Source organism: Zootermopsis nevadensis, unplaced genomic scaffold (genome assembly GCF_977971745.1).
Source record: "Zootermopsis nevadensis isolate Lab colony 2312 unplaced genomic scaffold, Znev_1.0 Znev_ptg000016l, whole genome shotgun sequence".
Classification (NCBI taxonomy): Eukaryota; Metazoa; Arthropoda; class Insecta; order Blattodea; family Termopsidae; genus Zootermopsis; species Zootermopsis nevadensis.
Genome location: NW_028259148.1, coordinates 8,916,626 through 8,941,248, shown reverse-complemented (window position 1 = coordinate 8,941,248; position 24,623 = coordinate 8,916,626). Strand labels below are relative to the sequence as shown.

The 24,623-nt window shown below is 37.1% G+C and overlaps 1 protein-coding gene across 1 annotated transcript in view; it reads left to right on the top strand.

Annotated features, from left to right (window-relative positions):
* Positions 1-24,623, top strand: part of LOC110828724 (neuropeptide SIFamide receptor) — a 49,024-nt gene that overhangs the window by 11,204 nt on the left and 13,197 nt on the right. The window contains exon 3 of the mRNA XM_022061699.2: positions 13,524-13,849. Coding sequence (XP_021917391.1) covers positions 13,524-13,849 — 326 coding nt within the window. The remainder of the gene's footprint in view (positions 1-13,523; positions 13,850-24,623) is intronic.

The following is a 24,623-nucleotide window of genomic DNA, read 5'->3' as shown; positions in this document are numbered from 1 at the left end:
GCTGAATGATCTAAAATACGTAGCGTTGCTGTAGTGTAGATTAAAATCGGCGTCCATCGAGGGATGTCCTAAAGTTATTGAAAAAAACAAAGGCCTGTATCACCAAGACGAAGATTTATACAGAGTGGTGGATGAGTCACATAGTACATATTGAAGTATTTATTGATGGTTGCAATTAAATGCAATTCGAGTGGATTGATAAACACACAATATCGCTCTGACTATACAAAGCCCTCGCAGGTCACGTGATGTTTTAACCTGCTACAGCCAGTCCGTCAGTTGTCTTTCAGCAGTCGAAGTGCGAGGATGTCTTTTTGACAGGTGCAACGAGTGCCCATTGTCGAACACTGACTAGCATCGCGTTCTTACTTGCAGAATAAATTTGGACATTTTCCGATTCTGTTGTGCCAAACATTGGAAGAATTTCAACAAAATACTGAGTTGTGCAATTTAAACATCACAGCAGAAATTCTTCCCCGGCTTGCACCAGACACGAGGAAAATATTAAATGCATGCATCGCTGAACAAGGTTCACACTTAAACACTTAATATAACATTCTTTTTTGCTTTCTGATTTCACTGTAATTAATTTTTTGTTTAAAAACAGAATATGTCGCGTGTGGGTTGCGTGACTTTTCTATCACTCTGTATATACAAATGGTTTCTCCTTCACGCTCGAAGTAACTGAATACTTTATATACAAACTGTCTGAAGCTGACTGACTGACGAGAACATGTGATAGTGGATGCGCAGAAGCGTCTGAAACTCAGACGTCGTCGTCCGTTTCGCTCATTTTAATACAGTTTAACCCCATGGTGACCTTTTGAGGTTTGTCTGAAGCGCCCTGAAGGTAAAAAACGTTTAGTTTGTTGATAGAGATTTGAGAAAATTAATTAGAAAGACATTTTCTGGTCGGACATTATATCAGTAGCAAACGATAAAATTATGCGTTATAAAGTAAATGTAAACAAATGATATAGTAATTTAGGGAGATCTCGACATCTGGGAGATCTCGACACTTTTAACAAATTTCACTCTAGCGACAGCTGCACTGTAGTGGCAAAGACTGTAATTGTACAGAAGATAGCCTACCATACTGCGATCAACGTGCAACTTCAAAGGAGTCTGTTTTTGCAAGTCTCAACCTCGTACGGAACCCTCAAAGACGACCAGGTGAGTTTTACATACCCTAAATAGCACATGCTATAATAATTACATTCCAGATAATGATAATTACACTGGATGCACATGGCATTTATGGATTAATAGTTATTGTGGTGACAACTCGCACTTTCTAAAGGACAGCCATGCTATGTGAACTGACAAAAACTTCAACTGTGACCAGTGGTGACATGTGTATTGTAATCGTGTAAGTCAGGGAGGTTTCGACACAGTGTACTGGGGAGAACTCGACATGTTGAGTTCTCCCTAATATATCTTTTTCTGGTTATGAACCTTATGATACGGTGTTCACTTGGCATGGGATAAGTCAGCAACAGTTGGTAATTTGACTAGTGGGGTTCGAAAATGTGGAATCTACCCATACAACCCTGGCGTACTGGCAGATGATGTCTTCGAGTATGAGCTTGTGCCAGCTCTGAATGGTGGAGATCCTGTTCGTCTTGACTCTCCTGCACCCTCATCAACGTCTACGTCCTTTGAAGAATTGTCACCAGTTCCAGTGGTAAAATCCCGAAGTGACTCCTCTATTCGCAAAGGAAGGAGGAAACAGGAATCGGCTGTTGTAACATCAGCAGCCTTCAGGGCAAAACTGAGAGAGAGCAGACAGAAAAGTGAAAAGCCAAACAGGCGTATTGAAATGAAGACAATTATTAGCCGCCATTCAAAGCGACGGCTCGGGACGGATGTTCCCAGCTCCTCAGGTAACATCAACCGTGTTGAAAATTACTGTGGTGTGTGCAGTGCCTACTATTACGATGACAAAGCTGGCGAACAATGGGTTAAATGTCTCGGCGACTGTGGAAGATGGTTTCATGAAACTTGCGTGGAAAATGGAGCAGATAATCAGTTCACATGTAACGCCTGTTTTTAATTTTGCATATTTACTGTTTATTGACATTATTTTATGAATTCAAGTTGTTTCTGTTCAGTAGTTACAGTCTCCTAATATTTCCCATGCACATGTCGAAATCTCCCCAAACACAGGGAGAAGTCGACATTTTGCTTCCATTTCTTTTTTTGTTAATTGCACTGTTTCCCTTAAACTTACCTGCTTTATTATTGTAGTACAAATAAAACATACCTCCTTGGATAATATACGAAAATTTCTGTTTTTAATTTTCAAAAAATATTCCTGAAACCTAGAGTTCTTTCTTAAGGTGTCGAGATATCCCTAAATTACGCAGGATGAAGGTTCATAATATAAAATAAAAACGTGAAATATAATCGTGTTCGTGTAGAAACATATACGACGAAGCTTAAAGATTATGCAACACTGATAATGCTTGAAAATCAGCAAGGATAGGATGTATAAAAATAAGTATTCCTTGACGTGCCATGTAGGAAATAACAAACGATGCAAAAATAACAGATGAAAAACATGAAGAAAAGTAATTGAAATTAGAAGATTTCCGTCTTCTGGTTTGTTGCGCTGTGTAGTATGATCGATGTTTATCAACGTTTCAGAGGTCATACTGCCTCCGTCATCAGGGCGATGAATATGCCAATTGGGTGGATAGGGCTAGGTTTATAGGAGCCGGACCGTGAATGGAGTAACCTGCCCCGAGCCAATGGGAGCAGGTGTCAAATCAGGCGTGGATGTGGAATTGAAATTACGAAATGAATGGGAAACTTAAAAAGAATTATCGAAACCTTTGTACCATAACTACAAGTATTATGACTAAATTCGTTACCGTCGTACGTTCTACATGTCCCATGCATCTTATCCTTATATTTTCTGCCGTAATGACACTAGCGAAGTGTCTTCAGTAATCAGTAATCGCCCAGCTGTTCAAACCATTTCTTACCTTCTTTTTTGTGAACAAATTCTCATTAACTTTTTTAATTAAGCACACCAATGGTCCGTATCCTTAGCCAGATGAATCGAGTTCACACCTTCCAATACTATTCTTTACGATCCATTTTAATATTATTCTTCAGTCTACATCTGTCCCTCGAAATTGATATCTTCTCTTCATGTTTTTCTACTAAGATATTGTAAGCTGCATCTAATCTATTCCATGCGTGCTACATGTCTCGCCCATTTAATCCTCTTTGTTTTTCTGCTGTAAATAATAAATCATAGGAAATTAAGGGTCAGATAGATCTCCTCTTTACCACCGCGGCTGGGGCGTGAACCGAAGTGATATATTTCTTGTGCCAGCGGCTTACATCTGAATCATCTAGGATACCATAAAATGGCTTTATTGAGTGCAATACACAGTTCTTATGACATATTCTCTCATTGACTCAAAATTCATAAACTGTTTGAGGCCCCAGTCTTCACACCAAATTTTCTATTCACCCGGTCAGTACATGAATCAAAACATTCAGACCATCCAGACCATCCCAAATTCCTGTCTCTTTTTTTAAACCACTGCCATGTTTTATTATCCTTAATTTAAATGTCATTCCTGTGATATCCATTAACTACAGTCGTATTTAATTTGGAACGGTTTTTATAAGTTGGCAAACCTGTCACATGCAGCATAATGCACTGTGATTATAAAGTTTAAAGGTAAAATAACTTAGACAGTAACTTTTGTGGCATCTGATTCATAAATTATTAGTCACTTCCACTTAGTTGCAGCTGCTAGTCGCATTTAGATTTTCTTTTAAAATGGAGACGTTCATATTCCATACTGAAACGCAATTCATCAAAGGGAGATTCAGGTTTAAACAAGTAGTGACAGAAAGAACTTCGTTATATAATTTAGTAGAATCGTACGCAATGAAAATGAATCTCCTTTACTAAGACGAAACGACACTGCTAATGCTTCAAATGAACCGAATATCCCGATCAATTACTTTTCACTTAGGAGCCAAGACTGAAGAAATCGCTGTCAGACTTCTCTAACAAAATGAATTCTGATTAATTGTATTTTATATTTTAAAGTCGGAAATATACAGTGGGAAGAAGGACCCTCGAAGTACAAATAGGTCAGTCTTGATGACACTTATAACTCGTACTGAAAGGTTTTAGAACTTGTAAGATTTGAGGTTTCAACAGATGTGAGTATGAAGCTTTCTCTTATTCTGGGTCGTTACGCTGTGTAGTCTGGTCGATGTTAACCAACGTTTCAGAGGTCATACTGCCTCCATCACCAGGCAGTATGACCTCTGAAACGTTAGTAACCATCGGCCAGACTACACAGCGCAACAACCCAGAAGACAGAAATCTTCATACTCATCGCCCTGATGACGGAGGCAGTATGACCTCTGAAACGTTGGTAACCATCGACCAGACTACACAGCGCAACAACCCAGAAGACAGAACGCTTCGTTTTAGAACTTAACGAGGACTTTTTTTTCTGCTGAACTATTGTTATTAATGATCGTGTCACATACTGTGTTAAAATCCTTGCAGATATTTACAAACATGGAATTCTGGATATTAAAATGGCTGTCTTCTGGGTTGTGACGTGTGGTCTGGTAGAAGTTTACCAACGTTTCAGACGTAACTGCTGCCCCCATCAAATACCTCTGAAACGTCGGTAAACTTTCAGACCGCACGGTACAACAACCCAAAATACATTTCCGTACCTGGCGCCTTGAGAAATTGAAATCTTACAAATTGTTTGTGTATTACCAAAGATTGTACAAGATAAAGCATTTAAAAACATTGGAAATTGTGGGTAAAATAGTGTAATACGTTAAATAAAGAATACTTGAATTCAACAAAAATGTATGTGAATAATGGATATATATGTGGGTTATAGGTAATGTTATTAAATACTTCATTAAACAAAATTAGACTGTAAAAATACACAGTACGCTTTTTAAGCGCGCTCGACAAAAGGAATTATAAATGATGTACTAATATCAATGCGCTTCATATTACTTGAATACTTGATGTTATAGTTTTTGTTGCACAAACAGAACCATACTTTACTACACTTGATCATTTTTAAAATCAGTAGAAGTAAAGCTGTTTCCTAAACTGAATAATTATAGCCACGCCAAAAACTTCGGTAATATGAAACGGCCAGTAACGTCATAAACAACTATTAACTGTTTTTGCAATACTTATTCATATTGGTGAAAAATGTTTACTACTACAGATTTATCCGTCATTTTTGACAGGGAATTACTTGTAATACGAGTACGTATATTATATGGGTTGGCGTTCTATTTAGTGGCGTGAGAAGCTGAAGAATTGCCCGCCCTCTGTAGACTCGAAGGCTTAATATTGCGTTCACAAGAGTCGAACACTGTACCCTGATCTGGGCCATTTCGCGTTCTCGCAACATATTGCCTTTTGTGACTACACAAAACATTAAATTATTAATGGCCGCCATATTAGAAGTTCGCTGTCCACCGGATGACGAACTCCTTTATTTACACTAACAACTACATACAATATTTCAAGAACGAACTTGCGAGAATGTGCCTTTGTTTCTTGTGCGTCCTTTGTGCTATGAAGCTATTTCGAAGAAGCAAAATTTTCACACAAGATCACAAAGCGTTTGTCATAGACGACATGCTTGTCTTGTTAATGTGTCATTACTCTTTGCAGCAAAATACTCTCACAAGCACTGTTATGAAACTATTGTAGTTATCCAACTTTGACGTCACTTTATTTTGTTTAATTATTAAGCATAGTTTTTAGGCAAAATTCTTGTTTAAAAACGTGAAGGTAGAGACTAATGGTGGGTCTTGTGAACGCGGAAATTAATCAACGGGCTTTTCTAAAATTATATGAATGTCTTTTACTAACAGGTTCTTGAAGAAAAATCTTCTTTATAGAATTAGACGCTGCAAATCGTTCTTCAGACTTCTAATTTGTGTAGCTTTGCAGTGTTTTATATTTTACGGTACTGGACTAAAATCTTAGTTTAGAAGGTTTCAGTCCACCTTCAAATCGACGTGAACCTAACCCAAAATTACCCCAAATATTTTTCCCCTCCGAATAATTTTGTCATTTTGAGTGGACTCGACTGAATATCTGGTCTTCACACCTTTGCATGAGATGTGACGTAATTTTCATACTATCAAAGACGAGGTTATTTGGTATTAGCATAACATTTAAGCAATCAAAATACCTAAATTTTAACTGATCTGTCGAAATTTGAGCCTAGGTCTAACGTCACTAACTTAATGATTATCCCCTGAGTACAGAAAGTTGGCTGTTTTAGACATTTTCTTTCTAGTGTGGAAAAACTATTACATTGTAGAATTACTAATACAAATTATGTACTTAATTTGTTTACTCACTGGAGCATAATCGCCTTGATTAACTGACAGTCGCTCAAGGAATTTCGCTTTTTTTATGGAACCCTAAAGTTAATTGCCGTGTTCACAAGAGCCCGCCACTTGTCTGTATCCTGTAGAAGATGAACAAATCCACACCCTCCAAAAATATTTTCCTAAGAACCATTTTAATATTATCCTCTGATCTACGCATTTATTTTCGATGTGGTTCCTTTCCTTCAGGCTTTACGTCATAAGCTTTGTATAAATGTCTCATTTTATCATCTCTACTGCAGTTTAAGCCGCGTCTTTAATTTGATCACGTTAATAGCATATGATGAAGAGTACACATTTTGAAACATCTCATTATGAAGTTTCTCCAGCCTCTTGTCACTTTGCCCCTCTTAGAAACTAATGAATTAATTAATCCACTCATTTGGTTAAAATACCGGGTGTCCGTGTAGCGCTACTTTGGCCACGGAACTGATTACTTGAGTCTGATGGTTAAAAGATAGGTACAGTAGAATCCCGATTATCTTACCCTTGTTATCTAACGTTCCGTTTTATCCGACGCGCCGTTAGTCATAGTGATGGATGAATTTGCTTACGTTGAACGAGCAAAAATGGGAGGTGACCGCTACAGACTATTTAGGCACTGGCGTGACCTTGACGCAAAGAAGAGGAAGGAGGCTCAAATTCAAATACCCATTATTAATTTATTTACATATTTATAAATATTTATTGTTATAAATTCTTTGTTTGTGAGATATTTTATTTGGTGTCGTATTTTCTTCGTAATTTAATATCGTAAATTGAGTTGTAAATTTATTTGATTTTACCCCCGTATTTCTCATTGGTCTTCCGCTTTATCCGACCGTCTTTCGGTCCCGTGTAACCTGTCCGGTCACTTCAGTTGTAGCACCCAAATACCTTTTCATGTCATTGGGTTTTTGCGGCTGGAGGTCGGTGTGTAACGTCGGCTTTCAGGTGTAAACCGCGCTAAATATTGAGTATTAACAGACGTTTCCGCAAACATCACTACACATTTACTTTGAACATTGGTTAATACTCAAAATTTGACTCGGCTCAAACTCGAAAGCCGAAGTTACTCATGTGCTTTTATGGGTATCGTGTAAAACTCAAAACCAATACATTTATTGTTATATACGAGACAGGCGGAAAGTTTATAAGGAATTTTCATTATTTATCGATGCCTTCTTTAGCTGTGAGACATTACAAAAGTAATTTTATCCAGCTCGGGTGGAACAAGGGTGAATATGTAGAGGGATTGTTTCTTGAGAAGACTGCTTAATATGAAATGTAGAACGAGTTTTCAAAACTACTTATCAAGTTTAAACCGTTGATGCAGTATAAAAATGTCTCGCTTTTTCATCCTTCTTAACATAAAATATTTTCCTCTTCATTTTGATTTTAATACACTTTTGTTTCTCCCTAAAATTTGAAAACATTCGGGATATTTCTTGTCAGGTGGCTACTTTCCGTTAGATCCACGCTGTTGTTTAAAATTTTCGGACAGCAAGACATTTGCTACCTCGACGCCTCTGTGGTATTAGCTTTTATTTTGGTTGCTGTTACTCTGTGATGGAGGTTTCCCAATTTGATATCACTGAATAGTGAATGTTGACGACTCTCGGATTTTATAATAATTCTTGTGTCGGTTCAGGACCCAGATGCAATGTTCCTCATGCTTCTTAAAATAATATTGAATCTACACTTCTGTGAGCGTCCACAGTTTCCACAGGGCAGGACGAAATGTTTGTGTACTATCTATATATAAAGGAAACACTTCCATTCATTGTAAAATAAGTAGTTTGCTATAATTTTTTTTTTGAACGAAGTAGAAAGTAACCTCTAGGTGAAGCGTGGCAGGGCACTACAGCGAGTTCTATTTTACAAGCTCGGACGCTTGTACAGTCAAACAGGGCCGACCCGCAACACAGTTTGCTTCACGTTTGCGCTGTCTAAAAAACTCAACATAGGACAAAGCTATAAATACTGGCAAGGTACTAGCACACATATGTAAACTTAACCTTAAGTTTAAATTCTTTCACCATGGAGTAGATATCTTCTTGAGAAACTGGTAGTTTCTCAACAATTTGAGAAATTTTCCGCCAAATATGAATTCCGAAGTTTAATTTCCGTGTTCACGAGATACCACCATTAGTCACTATTCTGACTCAGATGAACTCATTTTACACTATAAAGCCCTAGGAATACCCATTTTAATATTTCCCTTCCATCTACGTCTTGGTGTACAAAGTGGTAACCTCTCTTTATTTTGTTACCTGTTATGTCCTTGTCACATTCCTACCATCCTTAATTCTTAAATTAGGTCCTTTTAATTTTATGAAACCGAAATTAGTTCGCCACTCATACGACGGTGAATATCAACCAAGGAATTTAGTTCCATTGTATGTCGCATCTGAATTCGAGAGATAAATCATTTGTTTAGATGGACCAAAGTTACCTTGTACAATAGCCATGTAACCCACAAGTCACAATTTAAGATTTTTTAAACAATACGTACAAATAAAATTGCCATTACGTTGCTGTTCGACGAACAACTATATTATTTTTAAAGAGGATGTGTTATCAGACCGACTATAGGGAAAATATTTGGTGATTAGACCGCGGCACGGCCTTTCCGCTATGCGCAAACTCTGCATTAGTTGCCGAATTTTTTAATCGGTCAGCTGCGGTGGTAGAACGTAGAATTAGCGTAAAGTGAACTTTACATACCTGCGTTACAGGAGATGCTACAAATGTTTTCCATTATCTCGGGTACATGAATGTACAAGACGTTTATTATCTGCTCAGGTAGATACTCCTTTGTGTTCACGTGGCTATTTATTTAAAACCAAGACGAATGAAATATAAATAACATTTTTTTCAATGTTTCAAATTAACGTTGCGTGTTTTTTTCCCATTTTTATATGTCAATTTTTTGAGCACGAGAACTCATGACATCGTTATCATGCTGAAAGAAATTTTGAACTCATGTAGGGCGATGAAATTCTGCATTCACCATGGGAGATTCGCGATTAGTTTGTAGAATCGAGTGAATTTATACGAGCTCTGTGGTCGATCTCTACAGGCGACTGTAACATAATCGGTTCCAGCAGGTTGAACTACTTTTAAATGTTTGTACCGTGTAATTAACCTTCTCCCAGCATCGACAATGAAATTGCATAAGCCTCCTAATATGGACATGAATAAGCTCAATGTAATTACCAATTTGTTGCTACGAGGTCAGGTTTCAAGATAATTTCAAAAAGAAAAACTGTTATATGCCAGTGTATGTTGCGTCTCTTATTAATGACTTACCAAATGGGCCTCTTTGAAGTTTATTCCGTTTATTTCAGTACAGTATAATCAAATTAATAATTTACGGAGAACTTTTGAAATTTTAATTTGGGAGAAACACATAGCAAACAATCATATTGCTTATAAGAAGGGAAGGTACATTATATTTTTCGTCAGACTACAGGACAAAGCCATTGTATGAAAGTAGCTAATATATCCTTTCAAAATATGGCAAAGTAAAAATATCTGTGAATAACGTTAACAAACCAGAATTGAATGCAAGAGGGAGTTAAGAGCAGACTATATCTTGCTACAACGAAGTTCAGAAATTCGTGTTACTTATATATACTCTTAAAGATAAAAACATTTAAAAACTATAAATTTACGTAATGTTTTTTGTGGGTGTGAAATCTGGTCTGTCACTTTGAAGGAAGAAAAGAGATTCAGGGAGTTTCAGAAGAGGTTGCGTAGGAAACTTTTTGGGCCTAAGAGGGTTGACGTAACAGCAGGATGGATAAAATCGAAAATGAGCTTCATACTTTGTAATCTTCATTAAATATTAGGAAGAGCGATTCAAGGAGTAAGAGATGGGCTGAACATGTCGCGTGCGTGAGGGAGATAGAAAATACATACAAAATTTTAATTTGAAATTCTTTAGGTATGAGCACTCAGAATATATAGACGTAAATGATGGATAATATTAAAATGGTTACTAGGGATATAGGATTCAGTGGATTGGATTCATCTGGCTTAGGATAGATTCTTGTGGCGTCTGTAGTGAACACGGTAATGGACCTTCGGGTTTCATAAAAGGTGATGAATTTATTGACTAGTTGAATGTCTATCTGGTTCTCAATTACTATGATCCACGGAGTTTGGTTAGAAGACAAGAAACCACGTTGAAATCCTGTACCTAGGTGCGAGCTAAATATGAAAATCGATCTTAAGTAATGTAAGAACTTGGTCTATGTCGTTCAGAATGGAGTTTATTAGTGACTTTTTATTATATTACTCAACGTAAGGCTATTAATTGTTGAGATCAAACAAATAATATTTTCCTTTTAACTTACAAAATTATAATTTGAGGTTATCTTTGAAATAGGCAAATAGTATGAAGATGAATGTCTATTAGAATGCTGTACCAGTAGTAGTCTGGTAGATATTGACCGAAGTGTCAGATTTGCTTACCGCCTTTGCCGCTAGCCGAATAGTTTCCACAAGACGATAATAAATAGTAACCTTAGATTATTTCATGAAACGAATTAGTTACTGCATTGCTAAGCTCTGAAGGTGTTTAAAAGTGGGACAACATTTGAAGCGTGTAACTTTAAATACGTTTCTTATAAGGTAAAATACTAAAACTATGTTATTTGACGGTAAATATAGATAACTAATCCATTCCAAAACGCTTTGTTGTTACCAGGAAATATACAGAAATGCCAAGTGTAAATTGTCTTATTTAAATTATATTTAAAGTAATCTCATGGAAATATATGCCCTGTATTGCCCTGTGTCTAGAGGCCTTATTTCATCCTGTAATTTCTTCTGCCTCATATTCAGCCTAAGAAGTGACCTGAGAACCAGTTCCCCCAATACCACTGCAGACGATAGACGATAGAACGTGTTCTACACTGTTTATCTCCATCGCAGTCGATTGCTTACCGTGAACTAAGTCAATTTGTTGCGCTCTACACTTGGTTCGATTGCAGGAGGGAAGCCATCAGAGTGGTGCATTGCCGGTCTAATTAATTGTGTTGGCCATTTGATTATCAGAACGTACCTTCACCGTTGATACGTTCATAAAGACAAATGAAACCCTTGCAGTTGCTTAGTATCACCAAACGAAATGAACAGGTAAACGGGTCGTGAAACATTGTAACCCACAATACGAACAATTAATTGTAAAGTTCCTTATGAAATTGGAGTGTGTTGGGAACTATTGCATTAATTTATTACTTAATTAATGTACTATATGAGATTTGATATTCTCAAGATCAAGACATCATTGTTGGTCTTCTGTGTTATTACGCCGCGTAGAATAGTAGTGCTGAAGATAGAGACAGCATGTTCCTCCGAAGTGAATCCAGAAGGCGTTAAATCCATAAGATCAACATCGACGTTTTGACTGCCTTAAATATATCAAATATCATATAACGCACTAAGTAATCAAATGTATGTAACAGTCTCTTTTCGAAGCTGATAGTTGCTCATCTAGTCAAGAATCTCCCACTTTTTATGAAATCTGAATATTTAATATCGTCTTTACAAGAGCCCACCGCCAGTTTGTGCTCAGTCAGAAGATTCCGTTTATATACAGAGTATACACAAAAGAATGGTGCGGTTTCAAAAGTTAATAAACAATTTATTTCTCACCTTACACGGGCACAACATACACCGTCAGCGGCGTCAACTGTCCAAGTTTCTCATGCGTTAATTACAATCCTTCAATGTGTGCACCCTGGATCACACGACACACATCCACACGGTAATCAAACTCATCCCAGACTCGGTGTAGCATGTCAGCTGTAATGGCCTGCAGTGCATGCGTTATCCGATCACGAAGTTCATGGATGGACGTGGGCAATGGTGGTACATAAACGCTGTCTTTAACGAACCCCCAAAGAAAGAAATCGCACGGTGTAAGATCTGGCGAACGGGGTGGCCAAGGGAGAAGGTTGTCGTCTCCATTTGCAGCAGCACGTCCGATCCAGCGCTGTGGAAAAACACTCGTACAGTCCTGTGAAAATTGGGGGGGGGGGGAGCTCCGTCCAGTTGTAGAATGTAATCGTCATAATTGGTATTCAGTTGGGGTAACAACCAGCTTTCCAACTTTTGAAACCGCACCTTTCTTTTGTGTATACTCTGTATGTTAATATATTGTTCTTCATCGTTGTCACATGACGTCACAACCTACAAGGACGTCCAGGTGTTTACCAATCTTTATTAGAGGCACACTGCTGAATTGGATAATAAAATATAATATAATGTATAATAATAATAATAATGCGAACATCAGGAAACCTCAGAAAACTGCCATTTTAGGATTTTCATACATCATTCGAAAGACGCTGTCGTAAAATATATATTCATCCCTCACAATGAAACTATTTAATGCATGTAACACATTATAAACAAAATGTATTTCGGAAATAGCTGCTGCACTATGTACCTCAGGGGTAAGGTTTGTCTCGGGTACATGAAAGTAAATATCCTGTAAAATGGTGAATATATGGAATAATAATGATTATTATCCTTTTACACAGCTTGCTTATTCCAGTATCTTGTTTACCACTTTTCCACTGCATGTTTCATAGACCATCTTCAGGTGGTATACAAGGGCTTGTGTAAATTGTATTTAAATGTATCAAACAAGTACTTACTGGAAATTATATTTTTAACTATAGACTAATGTTAGCACAATAACACCTTGTATTATTCTTATTGTGTTTCTTATTATTGATTTATTTCTTCTAATTCTATTGTCTTCCTTCATTTATAAATTTCCTCTTTGTATTTTTACATTTCTTTCGATTTTTTTATGTTTTCTTCTTTATTTCCTTTCTTCTTGTTACGTACTGATTCTGCTTCAGACACTTCACGTCTGTTAGATGAAATCTTACGTTAATTTTGTCGGATTTCAACTTCTCACGGTGGTGAATCCGAAGACGGCTGTGTTGAGTTACAACTCCGTGTAGTCTGGTAGACGTTTAACGACGTTTCAGAGGTCCTTGTTGCCTCCATCATCACTTTAGGCCTGTGTTTTATATTTCCATGATGACATGCCTATTTAATTACGATTTCATTCGACTTCGCTGATCTCTTTGTCACAGATGCCATCCCAACAGAAGCTTCTGCGATTGGTGGCCGAATATGACGTCAGCAGAGGTCTACAACGTCAGTCGTATTGGCCCCACAACAGTGACCTACGTCGTGTATAAGTTCCGTCACCCTCTATCGGTCACTGTTTTCTTCTGTGTCGCCTACGCCCTGGTGTTTGCTGTCGGCGTTGTTGGAAACTGCTTCGTCGTAGGAGTCGTGTATCGCAGTCCCAGGATGAGGTCGCCGACGAACCTGTTCATCGCAAATCTCGCCTGCGCTGATCTTCTGGTCAATGTGCTGTGTTTGCCGTTTACCCTGGTGGGGAACATCATGTCAGGTGAGTGGTTTATTCTTGTTGATTGAAATATACTTGTTAGTGTTATTTTATTAAAGCTTGACCTCTATTTACGAACGTAAAAATTCGATGAAAACTGTTCGATCGCCCTGATAATGGAGGCAGCACGGACCTCTGAAACATCGGTAAACGTCTACCAGACTACACGGCGCAACAACCCAGAAGACAGAAATCTTCAGACTCACCGTCGTGAAAATCTCAAATATACATTCTCAGGATTGTATTAATTCGGGTCTTCATTGTTACTTAAAAAAAGTAAAATAAGGAAAACATTCGGGGAACAGGGGAACCGTATCCACTTTCAGACCAAGGTGAAAGAGACGGGGAGCGTGGTGATATCTGGCGCATATGTCGATCTCACCGAGGCATCCGTCCCGCAGCACAAGGTACGTTTTTGTGGCTGACTGATGGGCCAAGATCATCTTTGATGATGGTTGTTCTGCTTGTGAGAAATTTCGTTGCTGCTGGTCTTTTGTCACGTTCGTTCAATCGATCGCTTGAAATGCTGTGAGAAATGAGGTTTATTTGGGCCTAATTTTAAGGAATTCCTCACAGAATCTGCGTAACTATCTGTGTGTCTGTGTGTGTGTGGTATGACCTCACAAATTGGTAGCACAGACCGTTTCTCTGCAGGGAAGGCTTTGCTACATTTGTGTCTCATTCAATAATGACCTCCCTTTGCTTCTCCGTGCACTTGAAGTAAAACTCATCTCTCTAACGATGATCCTCTCAGTCTCTGAAGTAAATCTTCTCAAATTATCGCCCGGCTAGAGTTTGTTACTTACCGTTAGAACATTAACATCTTCTGGAACTAGTGTAAAACACTATCGAAATCAAATTCTGTTACTGTTATGTAAGACTTACCATTCCCCTGATTAACCGCGATTCTGTAGGACAAGAAACTAAACATCGTATAGTTTATACTTACGTTCTGACTTAAGAGTGTCTCAAGAAGAGCATTATGAACACACTTAGAAACATATTCCTTGTTCAGTTGTCCAACCAGTCAAGAAATTCCCCATTTTCTTCATTGAATAATATTTTTATTTTTATTGTAGGCGTATGATAGATAATCTACTAGCTATATTCTATAAATCTAAATATCTTACCGATCTTTATTTAATATAATTACAAGCATTGCTTAGTAACGAGCCATTAGCAACACACTGTTTGTTATTAGTTTAATTTTCTTAAAATGATAATATATTTCAGAATAATGTCTTACGACTTTAATAAAATAATTATAATTTTTATAAATATTTTATCTAAAGGCTTTTCTTTTAATATCTGGGCGAGTTATTAACAGCCGGAAAATTATGGTCCCCTATATTTAATTTAGTCAAAGGCTAATAAATCCTCGCACCAAGGAATTTTTCATGTTACGAAATGTTTCAAACATGGACGTATTCTTACGCATGTTCTGAATAATGTAAAATAATAGACTGGACATGTAGAATGCACGATGAGCTGATACATAATTTATTCTTGTCATATTTTACTTGTATGTCATAGTACATCATTTGCTAACGTTGTGAAACATTAACATTTTTTATAAAATCTTTAAACCGTAATGACGAATTTGTTCAATCCGATATTCGTATTAAGTTGTCCTAGGCAAGACTTATTAGCTTCCGTTACTTAGAAAACTATATAAGTCATGCATATCATTGGTCGAATTATTTACCATTGAGAATGAATAATATTAAGATAAGTCTTAAAGATAAAATTGGGTTGAAACGCGATGTCTCTTCTATTAACTTCTCAATTTGCTAACTTTAAAGAAAGACGCAAGTAAATTAAGTAACTGGCACAGCGGAAACGAGGAAATAACGATCCGCCATTAACAGTAATAAGCAAGCTTAAAGTGGTAACTCATCACCATACAAATTGCCAGAATGAATATTAATACAGTAACCAAAGATCTTGAAGATGCAAACACTAGGACTTAAAGATAAAACGTTTTGACGGCTTCAGATTCATGTTTGGGTGTATAAGATTGGATTCAGTATCGGAACACTAGCTCTCAGACATCATATTTAGATACAAATTAACGTAAATCATCTGTAATTCGGTGCCTTACTGGTGTTTGTGCCACAGACGTAATGATTATGCTACTGAACTCGGTTTAAGAGCCTCGTTTGTGAAACTAGGGATGCAGAAAATAAAAGTGAGGTCGGAACTTAGCAGAAAGTTATTTATATTTGTATGTACGAGGCGCGTCCCAAAAGTAAGTTTCCCTGGGGCCGTTTACAGAAACAAAACACAATTTCATGGAAATATTTATTGCAACAGATACAGCAAGTGTCCAGCTATTTTTCAACATATTCGCCACCGGAATTGAGACATTTGTCATACCGTGGGACCAACTTTTGAATACCTGTGTCGTAGAAGTCTGCCGCCTGGGATTGGAACCACTGTGTGACAACCATCTCCGCCTCTCTGTAATTCTCAAAACGCTGACGCTGACCGGACAGGAATTTCTTGAGGTGTAGGAAAAGATGGAAATCACTGGGAGCGAGGTCCGGGCTGTAGGGTGAATGATTAAACACCTCCCAGCTGAACTCCTGCAGGAGACTCGCTGTCCGTCGAGCCGTGTGCGGCCTAGCGTTATCACTGACCGCACTTCACAGTCGGCGGGAGCTGGAATAAGAACCTCCATCTTCAACAGCTGCAACGATGCTACTGTGAGAACGCGGGAAGTACCGTTAGTGCATGCGCCATGCTACGTCATTGCTCTATCACGTACGCACAGTCGCTTCGCGCAATATAAGGTTTGCTAGCTGTGGGACGAGTGGGAAACTTACTTTTGGGACGCGCCTCGTATTGCGGTCATACTGATTAAATCTCAAGTATTTGAAAGTAAATAGTACTTTTCAACTCAGAGCCTTCTATTTTTAAAGATTTCATAAAAATACAAAGTATGTAATAAAATAAAGGTGTACTTTTACCTGTGCAATTTCGGCGTTCGGGGATGAACCGCGTTGAATAATTGATAACGTTTCGGCAAACGTTGCAATTGCCATCTTCAGGGGAGTATGTAATAGTAGGGAATTTTTGGGAGTCTTATATAGGTCAGGCAGTAGGTGGCGTGTTTTATTTGATGGTGTTGATTGGTGGAACAGATAGACGGGCTTGAAATTCAGTTTCTGAGGAGAATGTGTTAATTTCAATTTTAATAGAAATGAACGATTTAAAGAGAGAACAGAAAAACTTTATGTAGATGGGGTGGAAATATTAAAATTAATATGAAAGAAATAGGATGTGAGACTATGGGCTGGATTTTTTCGTCTCTGGATTTGGACAAGTGGTAAGCTGTAATAACGTATTGAGATTTGAAGTTTTCACGGCGGTGAGTCTGAAGATGGCTGACTTCTGGGTTGTTCCACTGTGTAGTCTGGTATAAATTTAACGATGACTTCGATGTACTTGCTGTCTTCAACATCAGGGTAATGAGTGGAGGCAGCAAACACCTCTGAAACGTCGTTAACCTTATACCAGACTACACAGTGAAACAACCCAGAAGTCAGCAATCTTCATGGTAATGTATCTTGTAGTTCCATAGAATGCTGTTAATTTCTAGACTTTCTAAGAGACTGCTAACTTCTCAAGATGGATTCTGCTCCATGTAGTCAGTCACAATGGTAGCTGAGGAGTATGAAATCACGTGTAGTTCATTTATTCATCCGCGCAGATCTCCGTCTCTTCGTGTCTGCATAACGGAGCAGCTAGTGACTCTCGTTCTGTCTGGTAGGGCGTTAAAAAAATTCAACTGGGCATTGAGACATGAAATGTAAATTTGAAACGTATCATGCGATCGTATTTTCTCTCCAGTGAGGTATTATATCAAATATCTTAAAACCTTGCCTACCGTGCAATGTTGAATATTTATATAAAATATATAAAATCATGCATACAATCAAAATTGTTAACACTTTGAAAAAACACTTAGTGCCAAACGCGTTTCGACCTCAAGAGGTCATCATCAGTGGCAATAACATTAATCCATTAGTCTGTCTATTGAATCATACAATTTTAATGCATACGAACTTATGTTCACCTATGTGCCAGTCCGGGTCCGTGGTTCAATTCCCGAACGGACTGAAACTTGAGATGAGGGGTAAACCAGGCTTTGGCATATTAATCTGGTTTATACAACGAAGGAGTTGTGATTATATGATACTTGGTACACCTCACTTCATCAAAATTTAAGTGATTTTATTAATTTTTGGCTTTGTCCAATGTATCACATTGGGAAAGAGAGTGGCGTGTGAAAGTCTCTTCCCCCGACATTCGGTTTAGTGACCGTTGGTTTGGGGCGCCCTAGTATGTGTGGAGTGACGATTGCCAGATGACCGCTGCTCCACTACGACTCGGACCAATGGAATTTGAATGTGGCTGTTCGGCACGTTTCCGACGTCATAAGTGACTTTTTGGGGGGCGAATCGGATTGTCGTATTCAATTCAAAATTCAAGAACAGTTACGTTGTGGGAATATAAAAAGCGAGATTGCGTTGGTACTCGCTCTCTGAAAGTTCGGTTCTTCAAGGCAAGCAGACAGTTTCTGCTCGTTTCATCAAAATTTCAAGTACAAACTACAACAGTTTGTTTCTTCAAGGCAAACAGACAGTTTCTGCTTGATTCTTACAATCAATGTTGTATTTATATACAACAGCCGAATTATCGCGCTGCCCTACAATCAGAATAACGTATTGTACTACAGTGTCTCGAAAGGAAATAAAAGGTGAAACATCTCCAAGGTGACTTCGGTGTGGTCTGCAGTTGATCATCCCCACAGATTTCATGTCCTTGGCGCACGGCCGCTCCAACTATCACAGTCCTTGTATATTCCCTGAGAGTCGGAGAATCGTGCTTTCCGACAGATTCCTACATCAATTATCCCTTGTATCCTTCCGCATTATCCGAAGTTATATCAAGCTGTAACCGCGAGAAAACCGGGCACGCTACTGGGCTTGATCCCGTGGAAACCAGAGTGAGAAGAAAACAGTCTGCGGAAGGGCGGTTGCACCTAGGATACATAAATGTTCGTAAATGGTATAATATTAAAATGGTTGTTACAGGTATTAGGCGTGAAAGATGTTTCCTAATAACAAGGAGAAAGAATAAAAATAAATATTAGTATTATTTTTTTAACTTATGTTTTTCCGCTTTATTTGAGATACAGGTGTCTAAATTGTCGTGCTATTTGAACCCCGGGTAATTATTGAAACTCGTTAAAAAATCTTGCGTACTACAAAACGGTCGCACAATATTCAGTATTTTTTTTCATCCATAAGTTTGTTTGTGTGTTATAAATAAATAGTTAACACGACTTTCAGGTCGTCTTATAATTTATGAACACCCGTCATTATTTGATTTTAATTCTCCTTTCTTCCATTCTTAGTCTTTTTATTCCTTCATTCTCTACATATTCTTTTTATTTAACACTTTCCTCCTCACCAGTTATTATTAAAACAATTTTCTAAACGTATGTAATTTCGTTTAACAGTCTTCTAAGGCTTTTGCCCGTAACCACCAATAACATTGGCTTCCGGTGAAAGTTTGTCCAGTAAGCAATCAATAGGCAGTGTCCAAACGTCTTTTGCACTCTGCTGGTACCCGATAAGGCTTCAAGGTTTCTGCTACTTTTATCCTTAGGTTTACAGGAAATCGATTTGATGATATGAAATATGTTGGTTTCTGCAACCGAAGTCGACTGCTTTTCTTGTCGATGGTCGATTCGTATAAAATAATTACTAGATAAATATTTGTTCCTATTCATATTAACACGTAGGAAGTTATAAACGTTGTCGAAAATGCGTTCAGTTTCCGTCGTATGACTAGTATCCTGTCGTAAGTAGCGATTAATCTATTACAATATAATTTCTGTGCAACATTTGGTTAAATGAATTAAAAATGATTTATCCCTGCCACATTGAGTCACGCAGTTAGCGTGATTATCCAAGATCAATTTAATTGAACTCCCAGCTACAAATCGTATTCCGAGAGGTTTCACACTGGAATATACAAGATTTTTAACAACATTTGATTGAGACGATTCTGTGTCAATTCTAGGGGTATTATGCAACAGGTGTAATTAACATACTTACTCCACCGAGCAAGTAGTTCTTTGGAAGCTTATAGCCACTCAGCTCGTCACAAAATTTACCTATATTTTATAGAAATTAATGTTTAATTACCGTGTATTTATCAGAGACCGCCACTGAACGCTATCATTCGCCAGATCAATTCACTCCACACTTTCACACCCTATTTCTTAAAGATCCATTTTAATATTATCTGGAGAAGTAATGCAGTTTCTGACGAGCAAAATTATTTAGTTAAGGTCATAAATGAACAATGCTTTTGCTGACTTCAATAAGCAGACAAATTTGTAAGAAGCTGGTAGTTACACTGTCGAGTTTCGCAACCCTTTAAATCAGTGGTATTCAACCTTTTTTGGTTCGCGTACCCCCAGATATAATTTCTCTTCATCTTTGTACCCCTAAAGATGTTGGTGTATAATTCAAGTTATACATAATATATAATCTACATCTAAAATAAATTAAATTAACTACAATACTGATTAATCATAAAAAATATATTTTTTTTTAAATTTCACGTACCCTCCTAAGATATCTTCGCGTACCCCTGGTTGAAACCACTTCTTTATATAATTGGAGTCGTCATTGGACAACTGAATTTAGTCCAAAGTATCCCACTTTATATCTCTAAGATCCATTTTAATATTGTATCCCCATAATAAATTTCGTATTAAGTATTGCCATTACAAGTTTATATGGTAATTACATTTTGGTATTTATGGACCCAGTGTGACCACTTCATACGGAACGTTGTCATTTGTTATCAAGTTGGTCAAACTGTATGATCTGAAGTATTTGAAACAAAGTGTCAAATATTTTGAGAAAAACAGTACACCGATATCAGATTGTTAGAACTCGATAGATATCGTATTCAGAAGGCCCCAATTACAAATATTGGTCTGGAAATCAGCTGTTCTGGTCAGGATGTTTACCGCTTTCTTTAAACTTTGCTGCCAGTCCCATATTTTCTTTTGTTACCTATAAGCAATTTTATGTTGGGAAATGTAAAGAGTTTCCTGGAAAATTATAAAGAATATAGATTGAACTGTATATAAATTAAATTTCCTTTGAAAAATGTCATCTGCTTAGCAGTAAAGACAAAGAAAGGGGATTTTTTTGAAGAAAATGAAAATTAGTTTTAAAATATAATCTTCTGTTGTTATCAAATTGTGGAATGAAGTTTTAAACAAATTCCCTTTAATAAAAGAGAGTCTAAATGTATAGTTCACATTGCTATACATGTATTTCTAATTTTTTTCCCAAGATGGCAGTCTTCTGGGTTGTAGCGCCGTGTTATCTAGTAGAAACCCAGAAGACAGCCATCTTGGAACTTACCGCCGTGAAAACATCAAATCTTACCCTTTTTTTCGATTTCACATCATTGGCCTTTAATTTTATCTGAAACAGATGATAACAGAAGAAGTAACATTTTATTCTTTTCTAATTGTTTCATGTGTTGTGTGATTGGTTTAAATCTTACATAATTTCCCTGAAACAAATTTAACTCCTTTATTACATTTAACTCCACTGTTTACATTTTAGTTTCTATTGATCCTCCTCAGGTGTTCTTCGACGTAATATTTAGATCTAGAATTAATATTATACAGCGTGTTCCATAAGTCCAGACGTATGAGAAATCTGTTATTTTGGAATAATATAGAAAAATGTAAAACGTGAAAAGTTGTCGCAAATCACGTGTTTCTGATTTCAAATGTTGAATTTGTTTTACCAAGAACGAGCCATTACGGCACTAAATTTTTTCCACAATCAATTATAAAAAGTTATGGAAATTTTGTCACCCTGACATGACATATCGATAGTGTTTATGTTTTGTAACACTATCATGTAACTGAAAATCGGTGATTCTTGAACGGAACTTAATAACGTTCTGTTTCAGACATGACAAAGCCTGTTCACAAGCCAAATAAACTTGCCAAATGTCATGATTACGTAATGTAACTTAGCGAACCGAGATGCTGATAAAGAATCATAAAAGATAATTAAATGTTCTGGTTGAAAGTACTAATTTGAGTTATACTGCTGTTTAGTAAATTGTAGTTCCCATTTTTCTGGAGAATTACTAACAAATTTCCAAAAAAGTTTCGAGATCACGTTTTTTGGCGGAAACACTGAAGACGAGTGTCAACACTAAACACGACAATTCTGCTGGAAAACTGATAAGAGAACTCTCCCTTTCTAAAGTGGGTGGTGCATGTAGAATAAATTAATCTCTATTTACATTTATACATTTCTTTTGAGATGACTGCTGTTTAACTAAAACATTTAGGGGTATTATTTATCTATTTTAGTGACTTGTTGACACCACAGTCCTACCAACTCACTGCTCAATAGTCAAATTTAACTAAACCACAAAATTAAAACACATACCGTGATACGAAATTGTAGGTCCAGGAGCTTTAACCCTAATTATCCTTACCTTATGAAGAGCCCTTATAGGTTAATCACCTGTTGTAAACGGTGCGAAAAGTGAGCATCGTGTTAGAAACTTGACATGTTTCCATTGAGTGAGCCACTGCTCTATGCATTTTCAGCTGTCAACCCCAAGAAGTTAGCTCTTCGTTCTTGTAATTCATCTCCCGTCACCATTTCCAGTTTCTTGTCTTCCTCTGGCACCGTAACATTACAGTAATCGGCGGAGATGTTTCAAGTAAGGCCTCTGCATCTTCAGTTACTCATCACTGGTAATTAAATTTAAGTATAAAAGCCCTTAGCACTTGCCACTTACTGGTGACATGTATCCTCATTGAATGCCGACGGCTGTAGCAGGCTTTTAGTGTAAGCACTAAGTTAAGGATAAGTCAGATGTAGTTTCAACAAGCATATCGATTATCTCGAAAGATGTGCGCTTTCTATTGATATTACGTGCTGGAAGCTGGCAACTTTAATATTACGATTGATTCTTGCAGTTTCGAAAGTGATTTTACGACAGACACTGGTAGCAAAACCCAAAATTTTCCATTTTAATATTATCCTCTGTCTCCTTGCCTTATGTGGTCGTTATTGTTTATGATTAAAACTAGCAGAGTTACCATAATGTTACTTTGGGGATATTCGACAAAGTATTATATTTCTTGCCGATCTTTATCGCTCGAAACCTTATCTTAGATCTGATAATTCGCCCGCCACTGAACCGTAGTACAAGGAAAGAATACATCTGTGGCTTGATGGTAAAAGGGGCAAATACCATTTTGCAATGTAAGGTTTCAACAGCGAAAACATTGCTTAAAATACAGTCCAGTTTTATGTTTCAAAAAGTCTGCTAACTCATGACTGGCTTGACTAATGTTATGAAATCAACGCCATGATATTTTTTTTAGAATCGTAGGAGAAATGTAATTACCTAAGAAATATAATTTTATATTAGCCCTTATAGCACCACGTCACATAATAATGACAAATTTATAATTGCGCGTTAAACTTCTTACAGTTGTAACAAATCTCATCTTGTTTCTACACGAAATCTTCGCCTAAACAGTGTTAAATTTGCATTAAAATTTAATCTAGTATTTCCTGCAATTTCAACGAAGAGCTTAGCTCAGCGGTGATCTGTCTTATGACTTCGAATGTGTCCACCTCGTAAGCTCCTTTGTGATTACTCCAATTGCCCGCTACTAGCTCCTTCAGCTGAATTATGACAGAATCCCCCACATCACTCGTTCGCGTTCCAACGTAATAAATGCTTTTTATGTCAGTTACGAATCGCACATAAACGCGAATGAAAACTATGACAGTTGTTTCTTTGTCTTTGTTCGTCTTTTATGTCTGCAACTGCAATTTATGGCGGACAGGTTAACACGACATCCCAGTTATAAAGGGCAAAATGACAACAAAGTATAAAATTGATGTCTTTTATATACAGAATTCATTCGTACTGCAGAAATAGCGAATTTCATGTTTTATTTTATCCGCCACATGACACTGTAATACAAAAATAAGATTTTTATGCATTCTGTGTCGTGAAGGATCGAATGTTGTTTGATAACAATTATAAAATGTACACGTATCTCATAATATAATGTAGTAAAGCTTATGGTGATGTAGATCAGTGGTTATCATCCTGGGGTACGCGTACCCCCGGGGGTACGCGAAGACATCTTAGGGGATACGTGAAATTTAAAAAAAAAATGTTATTTTATGATAAATACTGAATAATCAGTAATGTAATTTATTTAATTTATTTTAGATGTAGATTATATCCTATGTAATATAACTTGAATTATACACCAACAACTTTGGGGGTACAAAGTTGAAGAGAAATTATATCTGGGGGTACGCGAACAAAAAAGGTTGAATACCACTGATATATAGATTATTGAGTTCAAATTTATATTTGTATCTAGTTTTCATACGAAAACCATTGGTAGCTTAACTTTTATATTTAAACGTCTGCACTAACATGTTTTACTAAGGTTGTGAGTATTAATAGTTTTATCCGTTTAAGGTACACAGTTTTATAACAATATGAAGTGTTTAACTTTTTTATTTTGCCAAATAAAAGACACTGCTTTGTTGTACGGTATCAAGAATCACACAGTTTCTATAATCTTGCTGTGTAAGCTCTGAAAACGGTATAAGCCTGCCTAAGCTGATCTTCGTAACCTCGTCTCTCGCGTGTCGGATTATGTCGCATTTTC